General features: G+C 37.3%; 1 protein-coding gene across 4 annotated transcripts in view; it reads right to left on the bottom strand.

The window, feature by feature from the left end:
* The window catches only part of RYR2 (ryanodine receptor 2), a 337,274-nt gene that overhangs the window by 221,194 nt on the left and 99,635 nt on the right, over positions 1 to 16,445 (bottom strand). For all 4 annotated transcript variants that reach the window (XM_042888514.1, XM_042888524.1, XM_042888521.1 and 1 more), the window contains one exon: positions 13,145 to 13,249. In XM_042888514.1, the coding sequence (XP_042744448.1) occupies positions 13,145 to 13,249 (105 nt within the window). The remainder of the gene's footprint in view (positions 1 to 13,144; positions 13,250 to 16,445) is intronic.

Here is a 16,445-nt window from a genome sequence, read left to right as displayed (position 1 = left end):
GTGAGATGAAATGAGATGAAATAGATAACGATTTTTTTTCCTGTCCTTGCCTTTCCCTCAGGATTTACGTAATGCAAAAATACTGTGCATGCACTCCTTGATTTCTTACAGCTCTTACATTTGATCAAAGGGCAGCAGATCAAAACCAAGTCTTATTCTTCTTTGCCTCCTTTAAAATGTCTTGCTAACAGTTATGTCTGATACTAAACAAGCTACACTGAGTAGAAAATGATAGTATTTGCTTTATCTTCAAAACTTTTACTCCTGTTAGCACTGCAGCATCTCTAAAATATCTGAGAAAAATCAAGACTTTAAGTAGAATGAGCTTCTAAATTACATGATCTTTTCATAAATTTTTCTATTTCTAGCTGATTCATCCATCTGCTTGATATAAATGCTCACAGATACATAAAATGATTTGATCTTCTTTCTCTCTCTCCTTTCTTCTCCTCTTCTTTCTTTGCACTAGGAATTTATGTTACACAAATTCAAAGTTTAGAAGGGCAAACCTTGTTTAGAAGGCAAAATATAAATTTTTAATTTAACTAAAATAAAGTTTAGAAGGCAAACCTGGCAGTGGGGCTATGCAGGTATTGACTGCTGGACATAACAACTCCAACTGTTTTCATGACTAACCACTGACTTGGAGAAGACTTATCCTAAGAATTTCTGAAGGAGAGTGCAACTGCACTGTTTTGTTATTTCAGTGAATTACATCTGTCATCTTTAGACAAAACCTAACCCAATAAAAATAATCTAACTGCAGAAATAGGAAGATATTATTTATATTTTGCTTAAAAGTTTCATTTAAAAGATAATTATTATCTTCCTACATCTGTATTTTATCAAAAAAGAAAGCATTCTGGTTTTCAGTGCTAGGAAATTAAAGAGCCAAAACTTCTGATTCCCTTCTGATTCCTCCTAAATGGGGAACCAGAATAATCAGTGTTGGAAAAGATCTCCAAGAGCAGCCCAAACACCCACCTACTACCACTATTCCCCACTAAGCCATGTCACTCAGTATAACATCTAAACATTTCTTGAACACCTTCAGAGTTCTGCCTCCACCACCTCTCCCTGGGTAGCCTATTCCACTGCCAAACCACTGTTTCAGAGAATAAATTTTTCCCAATGTCCAACCTGAAACTCATTTGGTGCAACTTGAGGCCATTCCCTCTAGTCCTTGAGGCCATTCACTAGTCACACAGAAGAGGCTGATCCCTACCTCGCCACAACCTCCTTTCACAGAGTTGTAGAGCACTATAAGGTATCTTCTGAGCCTTCCCATCTCCAGACTAAATAATCCCAGTTCTCTCAGTTACTCCTTACAAGACCTGTGCTCCAAACCCCTCACCAGCTTCACTGTTCTTTTCTGGACACACTCAGAGGCATCCATGTCTTTCTTCTAGTGGAGAGCTCAGAACTGAACACAGTACTCAGAGGGCTGATCACTCCCCTGCTTCTGCTTCCAGCTCTATTTCTGATATAAGCCAGGATGCCATTGGCCTTGCTGGCTCATGTTCAGCTGAGCGTTGATTAAGTACCTCCAGGTCCATTTCTTCCACACATGCCTCAGGCCTGTAACATTGCATAGGATTGCTGTAGCCAAAATGCAGGACCCAGCACTTGGTCTTGTTGAACTTTATCCCATTGGCCTCAGTACAGCTATCCAGATCGCCCAAATCCCTCTGCAGGGCCTTCCGACCTCCAGGCATATCGACACTTCCTGCCAACTTGGTGTCACCTTAAACTTACTGAAGGCACACTCAAACTTCTAGTCACGTTAGCAAACTTTAAAACATTTTGAGCCCATCTCAAACTATTTTCAGATTACAGATGCTTTATTAACTAAGCTTTCTGTGAACCAGAGAGTTTTAATTGTCAAGAGCACATTTAATTCCTGATTTTCAGCATTTTTGGGGGAAGCAATTGAGAAATTGGTTTATCAATACCTATTAAGAAAAAGGGAGGCTTACCATTCTCCATCTTCATGAGAGATGGACTTACTCCCCATATCATGCTGAGAAAATAACAGCTATGCTATCTGTTGTTATCTTGCGCTTACTAAGTAATTAATGAAGTCAGAGCTCCACAATTGGAGATTATCTGACTTACTCAAAAATCCAGCGGACATAGTTACTCTCCCTTCCCAAAATGCACCCAGTCCATTTCTGCAGCACAGGAAACATACTCAGTTCTGTGAGGAAACACAAATTTTCCCTGTGTCTTAAACAGAAATACAGAATTACAGATGCAAAGCACTTGTATGTGATGATTCCTTCATACAAGAGTGTCCACATCTGTGGAAGAGGGTTGTATTCTGATCCTTCAGCAAAGACTACACCACACAACACTAGACAGCAGTTTGCTGGTCAGTAGCATAGAAAAATGGTTTTATTAAAATAAGGCACCAGGAAAAATGATTAATCAGCCATGACTGGATGATTAGATAGGAGTTAATAAGCTCAAGATGCAATTCACCTGGAACTCTGCTGTAACTGATCGGTATCTGCAGACAACACTTTCCTGAAAAATGAAGCTGTCAGGTACTGGCTTAGAGGTTGCAAAGTAAATTTTTTTTTTCTAAGGCAGATGCAGTTTAGATAGAACAGGCACGTAATGCATGCAACCAAATGTTTGTGTTCTGTTAATAAGATCTGGCATGGATTTAATGAATGCAGAAATCTAAAAAACTCGTAGCATTTAATTACAGTGTTTTAGTACAGTATAACTGAAACATTTCACTAACAATTAATGAATGTATTTGTTCTATGGTTATTTTCTCATGTTGTCTAGAAACAATTTTTCATCTTTTCTTTTTTCCCCTCATGTATCCTAACAATTATTTTGGATCAGGAATTTCATTTTTGAAAAGAAAAAAAAGTGGAAAGGCAGGCATGCTGTGACATCTAGAGCAAAAAAATGACATTCCAGAGCATTACTAATAAAGGAAAGAAGTCAGACAGTACTAGTGTCAGTAACCAGCCTGAACAGTGATCATTCAGCCCTGCTCTAAAGTTCAGGTTTCTGTCAGCAATAATGAGGGGAAAAAAAAAAAAAGAACACTATCAATCCGGCAGACATGGAAAGCACTCAGCAAATCAAAAATTACAGTATAAATGAAGGAAATGATGTTTATCAAAAGAAATTTGGAACAAAATAAAAATAACTTTAAATAAGAAAAAATATTCCAATGAAAAAGAAACTGAAAATTGTCTTTCATTATCATACATTGAAATCCATGGATCAGATTTATATTGGAAAGAACAAATAATTAAATATGCAACACTTCTTATACTAAGAACCTGATTAAGTATGCATAGAGGCAACAGAAGTTGCTAACATCAAGCTGCAAAACAAATTAAACTTTTAGCTAGTAATTTGCTTAAGTATTCATTTAGAGATGAGTGAACGTCATGACTCCATATTACTCCCTTAAATCACCACTTTCCCAGTCTCCTTTTACTAGAAAATGCTTATTTCTCTCTGAATCTGAAGGTGGTTAAGGCCAGGTAAGATGGAGTCCTGAGCAATCTTTCCCATGGCAGCTGTTTGGAACTGGATGATCTTTAAATTCCCTTCCAACCCAGACTATTCTGATTCTATGATTAGCCCAATCTTGCTCACAGTCTGGACTGAGCCAATAGACCAAAATCAAACTGATAGAAGAGGGAAAAAGTCTGCTCAAACTAAAAAGTAGCTGGGCTGAAAGTTCCTGTCATGAGAAGCAGTTAAACCTATACAACACTGGTTTAAATACACTGCAAATAATTATGAAAAAAAAAAATTTAGTAAGTGCTTCCCCAGCTACTCAAAACAATGGCTGTATTTGTAGCCTCCAAATCCTCAGGATGTTTGCAAAGTAGGATTTCACTAGGGGAAAAAATAGTAGTAGTAATCACTGGGATTTCAAAAGATATATTTTAGTAATCTACCATATGCACTCTTTCTCCTCTCAGTCCATGCCAGCATACTTATGACTGAGAATGGATTAAATAGGCAGGCCTTCATCTCCCGGTGCCCTTACTGAAGGAAGTGTGTTTCCAAGTGTGTTTCCTATATTTCTTGTTTCTCTATGTTCAAACAGTACAAAAGACTGCAATATCAAGACTTTATATAAAGAATGTAGGGCTATAATATTCACCTCATCTGAAATTCTTCCCAACAAAAGTATGCATCAGCTGCTGACACAGTTACAGTTTGGACAAATGCTTAAGTAGTTCTGAAGCAGAGCTATTCACAGTAAACTGCTTTTAAGCTAACAAATAAAAATGAAATTTTACTAGAAATATAAATACCAAATTGACTGAAAACTTTTTTCCTAAATGATCAACACATGCACCAAGTTACATGAATTTAAACACATTTCTCTTTTTTTTTTTTTTTAAACCACATTTCTCTCTTTCTGCCCTGTATGTACACTTACCTTTTGTGACTCACTGCAGTATTTTTAGGAACAATTTTCTTCCAAGAGCACTAAGAGATCTCTGTATGTTTATCTACGGACTAGCAGCTACAAAAGACTGCTTCAGGACAGGGAGCTGCAAGTACTGCCATAATTGTAGACATATTCCATAGCACCACAAGTATCACATGGAGAAAGTATTAAATACAAGAAGTACAAGTACAATTGCATAGGGCTTCAAAACCTAACTTAATTAGATTGGAAGGAGATGGTAACATTCAGCTCCAACTGAAGTCAAGCATACTGCTAGAAGCCTAAAAAGAGCAGTGGGGGTAGCTTTAAGTTTCTCCGTTCTGTCTAGTTCATAATCTGTTTCCATAAAGAATAGTAAGGAGAGCACTTGCACTACCATCACATAGAAGAGGAAAAAAGTTATCTATATTTATTCATGGCGAGACAATTATATGATGGACCAAAGGCCAGTGTATTATCCAATCAACAAAAAATGGAAAAAGGGAAAGAGCTTGGAAAAGAGAGGACAACCCTTAAAAGCTCAGAAACTGGTTCAAAATAAAATTTTTTAAAAAATAATAAATAAACTATTACTGAAGATCAAATGCTTTACAAAAACAATGAATGAAGCCCCTTCTCACTTATCATATTGATAGTTCTTTCTAAAAGCAGAGATTTAAATTTCACTTTGAAAACTGATTGACAAATAAGTAGACAGAGCTCAGAAAGGGCACTGGCACACCTGCTTGGGAGCCTTTTGGTAGCTTTAACAGTAACAGTAGCTTTAACATTGCTACTGAAAGAAAACTATTTGATGGCTCACCAGCACTACTACCTGCCAAAAACTGAAAACAAATCTTTTCAGCAAAACAACACTACCTAGTCATTAAGGAATGGCTGGGCATCATGTCATTTTTTCATAAAAAAATGTTTAGGTGTGAATTAACATTCTCTTTCACTGGACCTGACACTTTAGCTGATACGTTAAAGATTCATCTAGTGACATAGCCACCATGGATACAAACTTCTTTTTGTCACTGGGAGCTCCAGACATACACACGTGTATCCTCATTACTACAGAGCCTATCTAGAACTGTTCAGTTGTAACTGTCCAGGAAACCACACAGGTTTATCACCAAACCTGACAATACACACAAGTGATATGGACATGATCCCTACTTCTTCCAAAAATTTGACGCTTCCTATTCTATATTTAGGATTATAAAGGGGATTATAAGAAAGAAGGGAACAGACTCTTCACCCTGTCAGAAAACAACAAGAGGAAATCACTTCAGATTAGAAGATTAGAGATTCAGACTGGATATGAGGAAGAAGTTTTATACAATAAGGGTGGCAAGGTGCAAGAACAGGTTGCCCAGAGAGGTGATGGATATCCTATTCTTGGAGACATTCAAGGTCAGGCTGGACAGGGGTCTGGGCAACATATGCTAGCTGTAGCTGTCCCTATTCATTACATGGGAGTTGGACTAAATGACCTTTAAAAGGTCCTTTCCAACATGAACAATTCTATCTGTGCAGTACTATTCAGACTCACAGACTTAGCTCCACCATTCTTTCAGATGGTTCACATGCAGCTGACATTCAAATACAACCCCCTTTGGAGAGGACTATACGCATTCAAAATTGAGCAATATGTAAGCCAATGATGCCTGTACAGTATCATTATCACTAAAAGTACCCCGAGGTGTAGAACTCTGCAGAGAGAGTTAGAAACAAAGCTACATTAAGAAAATCTACTAATCACCACAGAAGGTATTGGTATGATATCTCCTGGAGGATCAGCACACTGAACACATTTCAAGAGAAGAAATTAATCCCCTGTGTAATCTTCCAGATGCAGTTGCTCTGAAGTCCTATGGAGTTGCCTGATAGCAGACTACTTTCTTGTCACACAGCGCTGCAGACACCATTAACATTTTCCACACTCCCAGCCCATGTAACACTATACTACTATTAGTAATTACTATACATTAGTACGTTACTATTATACTAATCTCACAAATATTCATTCAATTTCTACAATATATCAATATCGATAATATTGATATATGAAATATATCAATACACTGAAGACTCCAAAGCACAGATTTATTAAAATGAAAATTTACACAAATCTGAGAGTCGAGTTTAAGATGTCTGGGACTTGACCCTAACACTATTTCACATTCTGTGTATAACTTCCATCAAGTGCAATGCAAACATCTGAGACCTCTGCACCTGGACAAGTTAGTCCTGAGGTACAAATACACAAAACCAGGAATAATAAAATGATCAATTAGAATTCACATGCTGGGCAGTAACTTCATAGCTAGACTGACCTACTGTGTTGACTTATTTAGAGAATTATTCAGTAGCTTTAATAAACTAACTTAAGCTGTACATAGGATTGTGTAGCAAAATAATCTTCAGCACTCTGAAACAGCAACAAAATAGGAGGAATTGAGAGAGTTTATCTTTCATTCTCTCAAAATGCAATTCAGTAGAATACTGCTGCAACAACTCGCTTGGTTCTATAAGAAAAAATTAACCTCCCTATTTACAATTTCTCTGTGCTTAAAATTTGTATTAAAAACAAAACAAATGAAAAAAAAGAAACCCACCTACTCCTGGACTTCAAAGGGAATCTTTACTGAATGGCATCAGCATGCTGCAATCATTTATATTAACTAGCTAGAGATTACAGATGGCAAGGGTATAATACCTAAGGGAACTGACTGGTAAAAACCAGAGAAGCAGAAAATGCACTTATTTTCTTACCCACACTGAGAGACTCACTGCACACCTTGAGCTACCCCTACTAATCTCTCTGCCAATATTTCTCAGCAGTCTTCGTGGCAGCTCACTACATCAAACTGGCAGATGCATGCACACCATTTGATTTCACCTAGGTGCTTTTAGTACAGATATTCTCAATTTCTTTCCTAGGCACACTTGGAACCTAAAGCAATTCTTGCTTCAGTTTCTGTGCCTCAGCTACCTTGAAGCTGTGTAAAACTGCAGTTCCTGGGAAAGGCTGGGTCATCTTCATACCACTGCCCAAGTGACTAACCATATAGCTTTCCCGTTCTACCTCCATGGCAGAACTGAATTGGCTGCAATTTTCTTCCTGTTCATCAAACCCATTGCAACACTGTTCAAACCCATTGCAACACTGTTCAAATGTTCTAATAAGATTGCTCTGTACATCACCCTTCTGACTTCAGGACTGGTAATCATCATCAGCAAGTTTTCTGGACCAATCAAAAGCCGCAAACAAAAGTCCGCTTACATTTCTGTACTACAATCTCCATGAAAATCACCGCAGTGAAATCTATCAGGCAAAGAGTAAAATGTCAAACTGCAGCACATTCATCTGGTACAAAGTCATCATGTAACACTCATTAAAAGCACTTACAATTCTTCACTCAGGCAGAAAAAGTGACATAAGATATATTCACTTTTCTAATACTCTTCCCCAAATCATGTAGGAATATTCCTCAGGAATTAGCACCAGCACCGGCAGTGCTTTACCTCTTCATTACCAAGCAGGTAATGTCTGGCACAGAGCTGCAAAGCATAGGAAATCTCAACAGCATAAAGTTACTAAGTACAGCTGCTATGCAAATACTAAGGGTAAACATGCAAAAAGAAATGAACCAAAAACACATAGAAGAATTCAGAAGTCAGAATGGCAACTAAGATCAATCCATAGGAAAGTAAGAAATGATTTAACACTACCCTTTATTTTGAATAAATATGAACAAAACTGCCATTAAAGAAAATGAATGGGTATCAGAAATGATAGTCAACTTCTTGTATGTAACAAAGGTCAAAAACAAATACAGGGGAATATCCTGCTTAAAATCATCTCAATATAAACATGCTACAAATCTATACAGAATCCTGGCTTACTCTAACACAGGGGTCACTGCAACAGTAACGCCTCTTATTTATTACTGTGGATACTACAACAGATACAAATACAATAACACTAGTTGAGAGGGCTAATTCTCAGTTTCAAAACACTATTTCTCAACATAGTCACCACCACCAGCAGTGTATTTTCACCAGTAATGAACAAGAGCCTTACAAAATCTGCTGTCATCACTGCTGAAATGCCCCACCCACCATCTCAGTGAGCTCACATCCGCTCTTTGGTCTTCACAAATGTTCAGCAAGTATTAGTGAATGTCAGTGGGTGCCATTTTTTTCTGCATGGGGGAATTTCCACACCTTTGCTTCACGCTTGAATGTCAGATGTCATTTTGTCAGACTGCCTCTCTGCTGCCATCTGTCACGTGGCAGCAAAATATAACGGAATATTGGTAGGAAGTTTCAACCTCTACTGCAATACCACGAACATCTGCCTCTGACATCACAGGCCGCCATAACATTATAGGAGACATTACTTGCACTCTAGCCCTTGTACATAGTGTATGGTGTCACTCACAAAATAGAAATTACTTATACATTCACATTCTTGCTACTAATGACATGCAAAGAGATCCCTATTTCAGCAGTATGCTCTTCCTAGCAATCTACAAAAAGCTGTTGTTTGATATGCAGTTGGGCATAGAAACACCAGAGAGAAAAAAATCTGGCTCAATATAAGGTAAGCAAATTTGGGACATCTCTGCTGACAGAGTCATTAAAACACCATTCCCACACAGAAGTACAACATTCCAAAATATCTGTGAACTAGTAAGCAGCTCATTTAGTATGAAGCTTGCCCATTAGCAGACGAATTTTGCTGCTAAAATTGAAAAGAAAGAAAAAAGATATAAACAAACAAACAACAACAACAAAAAAAAAAACATAGCATTCTCATGCTCTTCTATATATGCCTAAGCAAGAAAAGACCATGTGCATGCTTCACACTGGCAGGACACAACACAGAGCAGTAAGTAGGAGTTCATGAAGCTCTCATCCAGATGGATTTCTCCTGCTCTTTGTGCTCCTGCTATTGCTTTGTCTGGATAATACAAGAAAATTAAGATGACTTGGCACCTGTTGGTCTTTTGGTAGATCATAGTGAAAAGAGAGCTGACAGAAAGACTTAGAGCTTCTGTAAATGACCAAATATACCATGACTTCCCTATCACTTCAGTGAAAACGTGTAATATAACACCTCTTAAATCACATACCATGTGTATTTATATACGTCAGATACATTAAGTGTATTCACTAGCTGTTGGCATTTAGCATACAACCCAGATACTTCACATTTCACTGCCCTAAATTACAAGAACTATCATGCAGGAATGTAAAAGATATACCATGGCAAATGAATAGCATATTGTTTATATCATAAAACTGTTGGATATATTTCAGAAAACACCAAAGCAAGTATAGCTTTACAAATCAAAAGCTTTTATGTTTTTAAGTGGTTTCAAAAAAAGGCATGTTTCTGTTCTAGACAAAATAAAATATGCAAAAATTTGTGATTGTTCACTTAAAGAAAAATATCCTTTAATTACCCAGCTAATCTAATTTCCTGTATTTACTCAGATAATTTCCAAAACTTCCTTGATCTGTTTCAAATAATAAACACACTGAATAGAATGAAAGTTCAAGCTAGTCACTTAGGCAAGTACAGACAGTAGCAGTGTTTTGAATCCTTATTTACCCTTCAAGAAAAACATTTCTAGTGATGTTTATAAAATAAAATACACTTGAAAAATAGTTCATCAAGAATTACTACAATTAGCGTTTATGAAGGCTACCTACCTTACATTTCCTTCATTTTAAATTGTGCACCTCTCTAAATTTTTTAAAATGATTATCAGTCATGTAATACCTTTGCTTGAGGATGATTTGAAAAAGTTTTAGACAAGTAATTATAAAACATTTCTTGAAGCAACCGAGGCAAAGAAAAAACCTGCTCTTATCCCACGTCAAATATGTCCAGATACCTTTTTCTTCTGAAGTTCTGCACTGGTCACAATACAAACTTGTAGCTTGAAGGAATTTTGCAAAATTTGGTATTTCTATCTGAAAAACGGCCACAGCGCTGTAAGGCTGGAGCAACTCTTATGAAGCTGGGAATGTTTAGCTTCATTGTGCCCTTCCAGTACTTGAAGGGAGCTTATAAGCAGGAACAGGAGAATGTTTTTACACGGACAGATAGTGATAGGACAAGGGTGGATGGTTTTAAACCAAAAGGGGAAAATTTAAGGTAGATGTTAAGAATAAAGTCTTTACTCAGAGGGCGGTTAAGCACTAGAACATTTTATCCAAAGAAGCTGTGGATGCCTCATCCCTGGAGGCATTTAAGAGCAGGTTGGATGGAGCCTTGGGCACCCTGAGCTGGTGGGTGGCAGCCCTACCCATGGCAAGTGGGTTGGAATTTTAGACTCTCTCTGTCAGTTTTATGCCTCATGTTGTGACACCCAAATCTGCACTCAGTGTGGGAAGCGATGCCACACAGAGCAAAGCAAAGCAGAACAACTCCTTCCCTCATTCAGTGGCAGGGTAGGTATGGTGCACTGGGAGGGGGGTATATTTGGCACTTTTGGCTGCCAGGGCATACTGCTGGCTCATGTTGAACTTGCTACCAGCCGCAGCCCCTAGATTTCTTCCCAAAGGGCTGCTCTCCAGCCTCTCCTACCCATTTTGCTTCAAAAAAAAAAAATAAATAAATAACTGGGCTCATAAGAGGACTAACTAAAATCTAGCAGTCATGCTGAGAATAAATAGCCTGGAGATTTTCCAGTCTTTAATGCTTTATAAAACCTATGGATTTCCATTTTCACATTTCACCTACTTTCCTAGTAATGAAAAGTTGTCCTCAAAAGCTAAGTCAAAATAACAAAAAATAATAATACCTAGATTGTAGCACCTTCTAGGACAGAGCACATATAATGTGTAATAAACATGGAAACACTACCCCCTCCCCAAAAAGGCAGAAAGATCATTTTCAAACACATCAGCCTGACTGATTTCTATTGTAAAGAAAAGTAACAGAGGACTGAAAATACCTCCCTTTGCATAATTCTCTTCACTAGAAAACTGAACTCATAGTGAATTCAGATTACAGTAACAATTCTTCAAGGAGCTGCTATATTTTCTTCTCCTAAGTGATAGAAAATAGTGTTGGTCTAAATAAGAATCGACACTGCACCAGAAAGATACAGCACTTCAGATATATGCACAAATTACTTCTCACAAAACTTAAAGTAGCCATATCAGTCATCAGATGCTAAATCACGTATGAATCTGCCTACATAAGTATCTACCCTGTGAAAAATATCAATTCATATTTATATATTTTTGACAGAAAGCACACATCAAATGTCAATTCTATTAATTTATCAGAAAACTTACATTCAGTAATTCCAGTATTACCATTATTTCTGGCTTCCAGAGACTTACTAGAAAGATAAATAACTGCACTGACAATTATTTGACCTTGACAGTATACAGGCCATGCTTTATGAGGTTATTCTCCTCTAATACCAATACATCAGTATGCAAGGGACACACAGGCAGATTTCTAATGTATTTGTTCAAAAGCTAGACAAAATCTGCTGTAGAAACCTATTCATTATTCAGTGAACATCAGCTATCTGAGTTGGCATAGCTGTAGCTCTGTACCTTTTGCTAGTATTGGGATTTAATAGGTGTTGAGAGTACAGTAAACCACTCTGTAAAAAGGTAATAACCAAACACATGCAGAGACTTTGCTTAATCTTTCCTGTGTGCGTCTCAGAAGACCAGTAGTCACATATCACTACTTTTCAGTACAACTGCCATTTCCAACTGTATAAAGAAAGACAGATCTGCATACTCTGGGACCACCTCTTCTTTAAATGTGCTTCTCATTCTTCCGTTGATGAAGTCAATCTTTTTTTGGAGAACAAATTCCCAAGGACAGTACACATTTTGGATCATCCATGAGATAATGTTCATAGATTTCCTTTTCCAAATAACTTTTTTCAGTCTTAGTGCGTAGCATTTTATGGGACTAACTATTGTATATTAGTTTAAAGTTTGTTTCTCAAGGCATTCATAGCAACCAGGGGCAAGCTTCTCTCCTGCCAGCTTTCTTGTGTGAAAGAGATTAACTCTTGTGCCTACAGCCAAAACTCCCATGTCACTCTTTCCCACTTACTGTTTGAAGGATCTGGATTGGAGCATAGCATTCATACTACTACTACAGCATGTATGAGGAACACTAAACTACATCATAGTAAATCAAATGAATTATACAAGAGAGAACAAAAAGTAATACTAATATGATTTATTTGTAAACAGCTATTTGCTAGTCAGAAAGAATTATCATTATTCTTTCCGCAGAGTGCAAAATCACGTCAGTTTCCACTGAGACTCACTAACACTACATTTTCAGCTGTAAACCTGAGCATATACCAAAAGTCATTTTAAAACCATCTGACAGTCTAACTTGCTACAGTTAGAACTCATCAAAAATCTTAACTGTTCTAAACAAGGGATCCATCTTCATATTTCTCATAAAGTAGGATACTGAATAAAAACATTCCTGTAACTCTAGACTGATCTGAAACACGTTGAAAAGGTTAGGTATTTACAATCCTGGCAAGCTCCAGCACAAGCTGCAAATGTTCAGAACTTCACAAAATCAGACTATTTCTGTAGCAAAGGAAGAAGTTTAAATGTAAGCAATACATTACACTAGAAGCTTGTGTCAGTCACAAAAAAGAAGTTGCATTTTACAAGATGAAAAATACAGCGAAGATTTAATAGACTTACCCCTTCTGCCTTCTCCTCTGTGTTAGCCAGCATTTCCTGCAGGGCTCGTACTGACAGAGACTGCTCAAGCACAAAGGTGCAGATGGACAAGTCAGGTGGCACATTCTAGATGGAGCAAAAATGTAATATCATATTAGTGATAGGTCTGCTGAACGCCAGTTTCAAAAACTCCTAATTTCTCTTAATTTCAGCAAACTCAAGAGATCTGCTACATGTCTGAGGCCATCATCACATACTGGGCTGCAACAGCTAAGACTTGCCAGCAAGCGAGTAGAAGCGATTCTTCCTCTCCGAGGTGCTGAATACTGTTTGGGTCCTCCTGATACAAGACACCAGGAAGCTGCACTGAGTTCCACCATGACAGTCACAGATGGAGCACCCATACTAAGAGGAAAGATTGAGGAAGCTTGAATAAAAGGAGAGGAAATGGGAATCTTGCAGATCAGTCTATGGGTGTTTATAGGGAAAATGGAGCCAGACTCTTCTTGGAGATGCTCATGAAAGGAAAAGGAGCAGAGTAAAGTTTTACCAAAGAAAATTACAATTAGATATTAGGTGAAGAAAAAAAATCATCCTGAGAGTAGAAAACACTGTCAAAAGCCACCAAAAGTAACGAAATTTCAACCCTTAGTGGCATTCAAAACTTATCTGTGAAAGTTCCAAAAGCAACTAACTTCAGAGCTCAAATAATTAATCATTTATATTCCTCAGCTTATAAGGTTACCTGCTCTAATCAGGGGGCAGGACCTCTCCAAGATTCATTTCAACACAACTTTTTCCATGATTGCACCAGTAAGGCACTGTTATTGTATAATGGAAGTAAAGATAAGAGCCAGCTTTCTATCTTTAGAAAGCTTTTAGAAGGCAGACAGTATTGAATGCAAATTACAACATAGACAACAGCAGAAATTAAGGACAAAATAACAATGACAACATTGAAAATTCAACCACTAGTAAATGAACATCACTGTGCACATCCACAACCCCTTTCAATTCAGATTCAATTCAGATGTTTGCTGAACTTGGAAGAAATCTTCCTCACAATGCTAGTTATTATTCATTGGAAATTTCTTAATTATTTTCCTCATTTTAACTTTCCTTTCTTGGTCTCATATTTTTTCTCAGCCACTAAAGGGATTGGATTGTGAAGGAGACAATATTGAGTCGTAAGGCTACTAGTAGTACATAATTTCATCCTTGTCATGGTTTCCAGGTCAAAATGAATTTTCTGCAGCAAAAGCATAAGTCAGTGAATGTCAAGGCTAAGCCACTACCTTCACAGCCTTTCAGGACTGTATGCTTCTCCATATTCTATTGCACCTGGGCTAAAACAAGAGTCTTGTAAAAATAAAAATTTGATGTGATTGGAAAAAAAAAAAAGGAAAAAAAAAGCTTCTCAAAAGCTAATCATCCAGACAATCAGTGAAATTGCTATTAAAATTCTAACAGGCCTGTAATAGGAATGTCTAAGTTACAAGATAACAAAGGAAAAAATTAGACTGTATGTGAGGATCTTATCTTTCCATGTGTTAATAGACAAAAATGCAACTCCTACCCACATTTTCTTGCTTCCAGAAACTTTCAATGTGCTTTGTCTTTTCATTCCATGTTAGTTGCATATTTTAGTATAGGAATATTTTTTTACTGAACATTTGCATTTTTTTTAGTTTCTTTTACACAGAATCACAGAATTTCAGGTACTGGATGCTTTGTACTGATGAACTTGTAAGCATGCACATTTATTCAAGTTGTGCAGTTTGAAGAAGCCTGGATCAGGTCCCAGTTTACTTTTAAGTGTTCTTGTTACCATTTTTTTTTTTTTTTTTTTTTTTTTTAAATTTTTTCTAGTGGTTACTCAGATATCATAATACCATATACATAATACTATATACATAATACAGTCCTCTTAATACTAGCAGTAAGCCAACAGGCAACTCATTAGATTCATAAGAACTATCTTAATCCCAATGTTTTACAAAGAGGGAAAGAGAGCATTCAAAGATTGCAGGTTGCAAGGTGCTATTTCTGCTCAATAAACATGAGTACAATTCCCCATTACAGAAAGTCTCCCAGAAATTTACAGTCTAATGCCCCAGCTCACCTCAAGTTCTCTTTGCTGAGAACTGATTGACAAGCAAGAGTGATTAAAAACACACTTCTCAGAAATGAGCCAAGGCTGTATTTTCTATATGCGCTTGGTTTTCATTTATATTAAATTCATTGTAGCAATGCTCCTAACTGTTATTGCTGTCATTTACAGTAAGATTTTTTCCTAGCATAATATGTATCTCACATACAATTCCATAAACAATCAAAACATTAACTACTAACTTTCCCTACATTTTATATCCGCTAGAAGACGCAAAAATCCTCCTTCACATCACTCAGCATCAACCATCACAACCAGGCCACTCCCCCCTTCATCAATTCCATTCTCCTTCACATTCAACAAAGCCGCAAGCCTTTTCTCCCCTTACCATTAAATCTGAGAAATGAAGTCCCAGAGAACATTTCACAGCTAGTCTCCTAGCAGGTAAAGCACACTTTGAACAGCCAGAGAGCAATAAAGGAAAAGCGTATGAAATCATTTTGCTTTAATGAAGTGAAAGAAGTACCTTCCTTTTAGAGTACAGCGAAATATTAGAGGCAGTTCTTTTTTCCCCAGGCAAGGAACAGTGCCTCAGCTCACTGTGTGCATGCCCAGACACAGCGTGGCACCTCAGGGAGTGATGTGGACATATTTCTTCTGAGATCTGAGGGCTGATGCATCTACTGACACACTGCAGTGAGCATTTGAATCACACTTCTCCTGTCTGGCAGTTCCTCACCCACAACTGCTTTATGGAAGACCCAAGGCACGGCTGCATTCTGTGTACAATAACTGTAGCACAGGCATAGCTAGGACAGAAACACCACATGTGGGACTGACAATGTATTTAGCTCAGAGAGTTAAAGATCTGCTCATCTCAATCCAGCCCATATTAACGGTGATGCTTTTAAAGCTATGGATATAGGAGGTGAGTTTTCCAGCTGATATATCACCAGAGATTGAAGGCATCTGTACTGAAAAGCCTCTTCCAGTTATTTTTTTTTAATTTAAATTTAAAAAATAAAATAAAATAAAATCTATAGTCTTTGGCAGTCTTCAGATTGTTTAGCTTGTTTTTCATGTTACCTCACAGGCAATGGATTATTTAATATAAAGGCATGCTATGGTGCATATGGCTGTCTAACATTTCTGATAGAGGAAATACCTTCAAGAAAAATCATGTGGATTTAGTTTCCAGTCCTGAAAGTGACC

This window comes from Lagopus leucura, unplaced genomic scaffold, assembly GCF_019238085.1.
Source record: "Lagopus leucura isolate 7727_CA_CO unplaced genomic scaffold, USGS_WTPT01 Super-Scaffold_73, whole genome shotgun sequence".
Taxonomy (NCBI): Eukaryota; Metazoa; Chordata; class Aves; order Galliformes; family Phasianidae; genus Lagopus; species Lagopus leucura.
The sequence above is the reverse complement of the archived record's forward strand: the minus strand, read 5'-3'. Positions and strand labels throughout refer to the sequence as shown.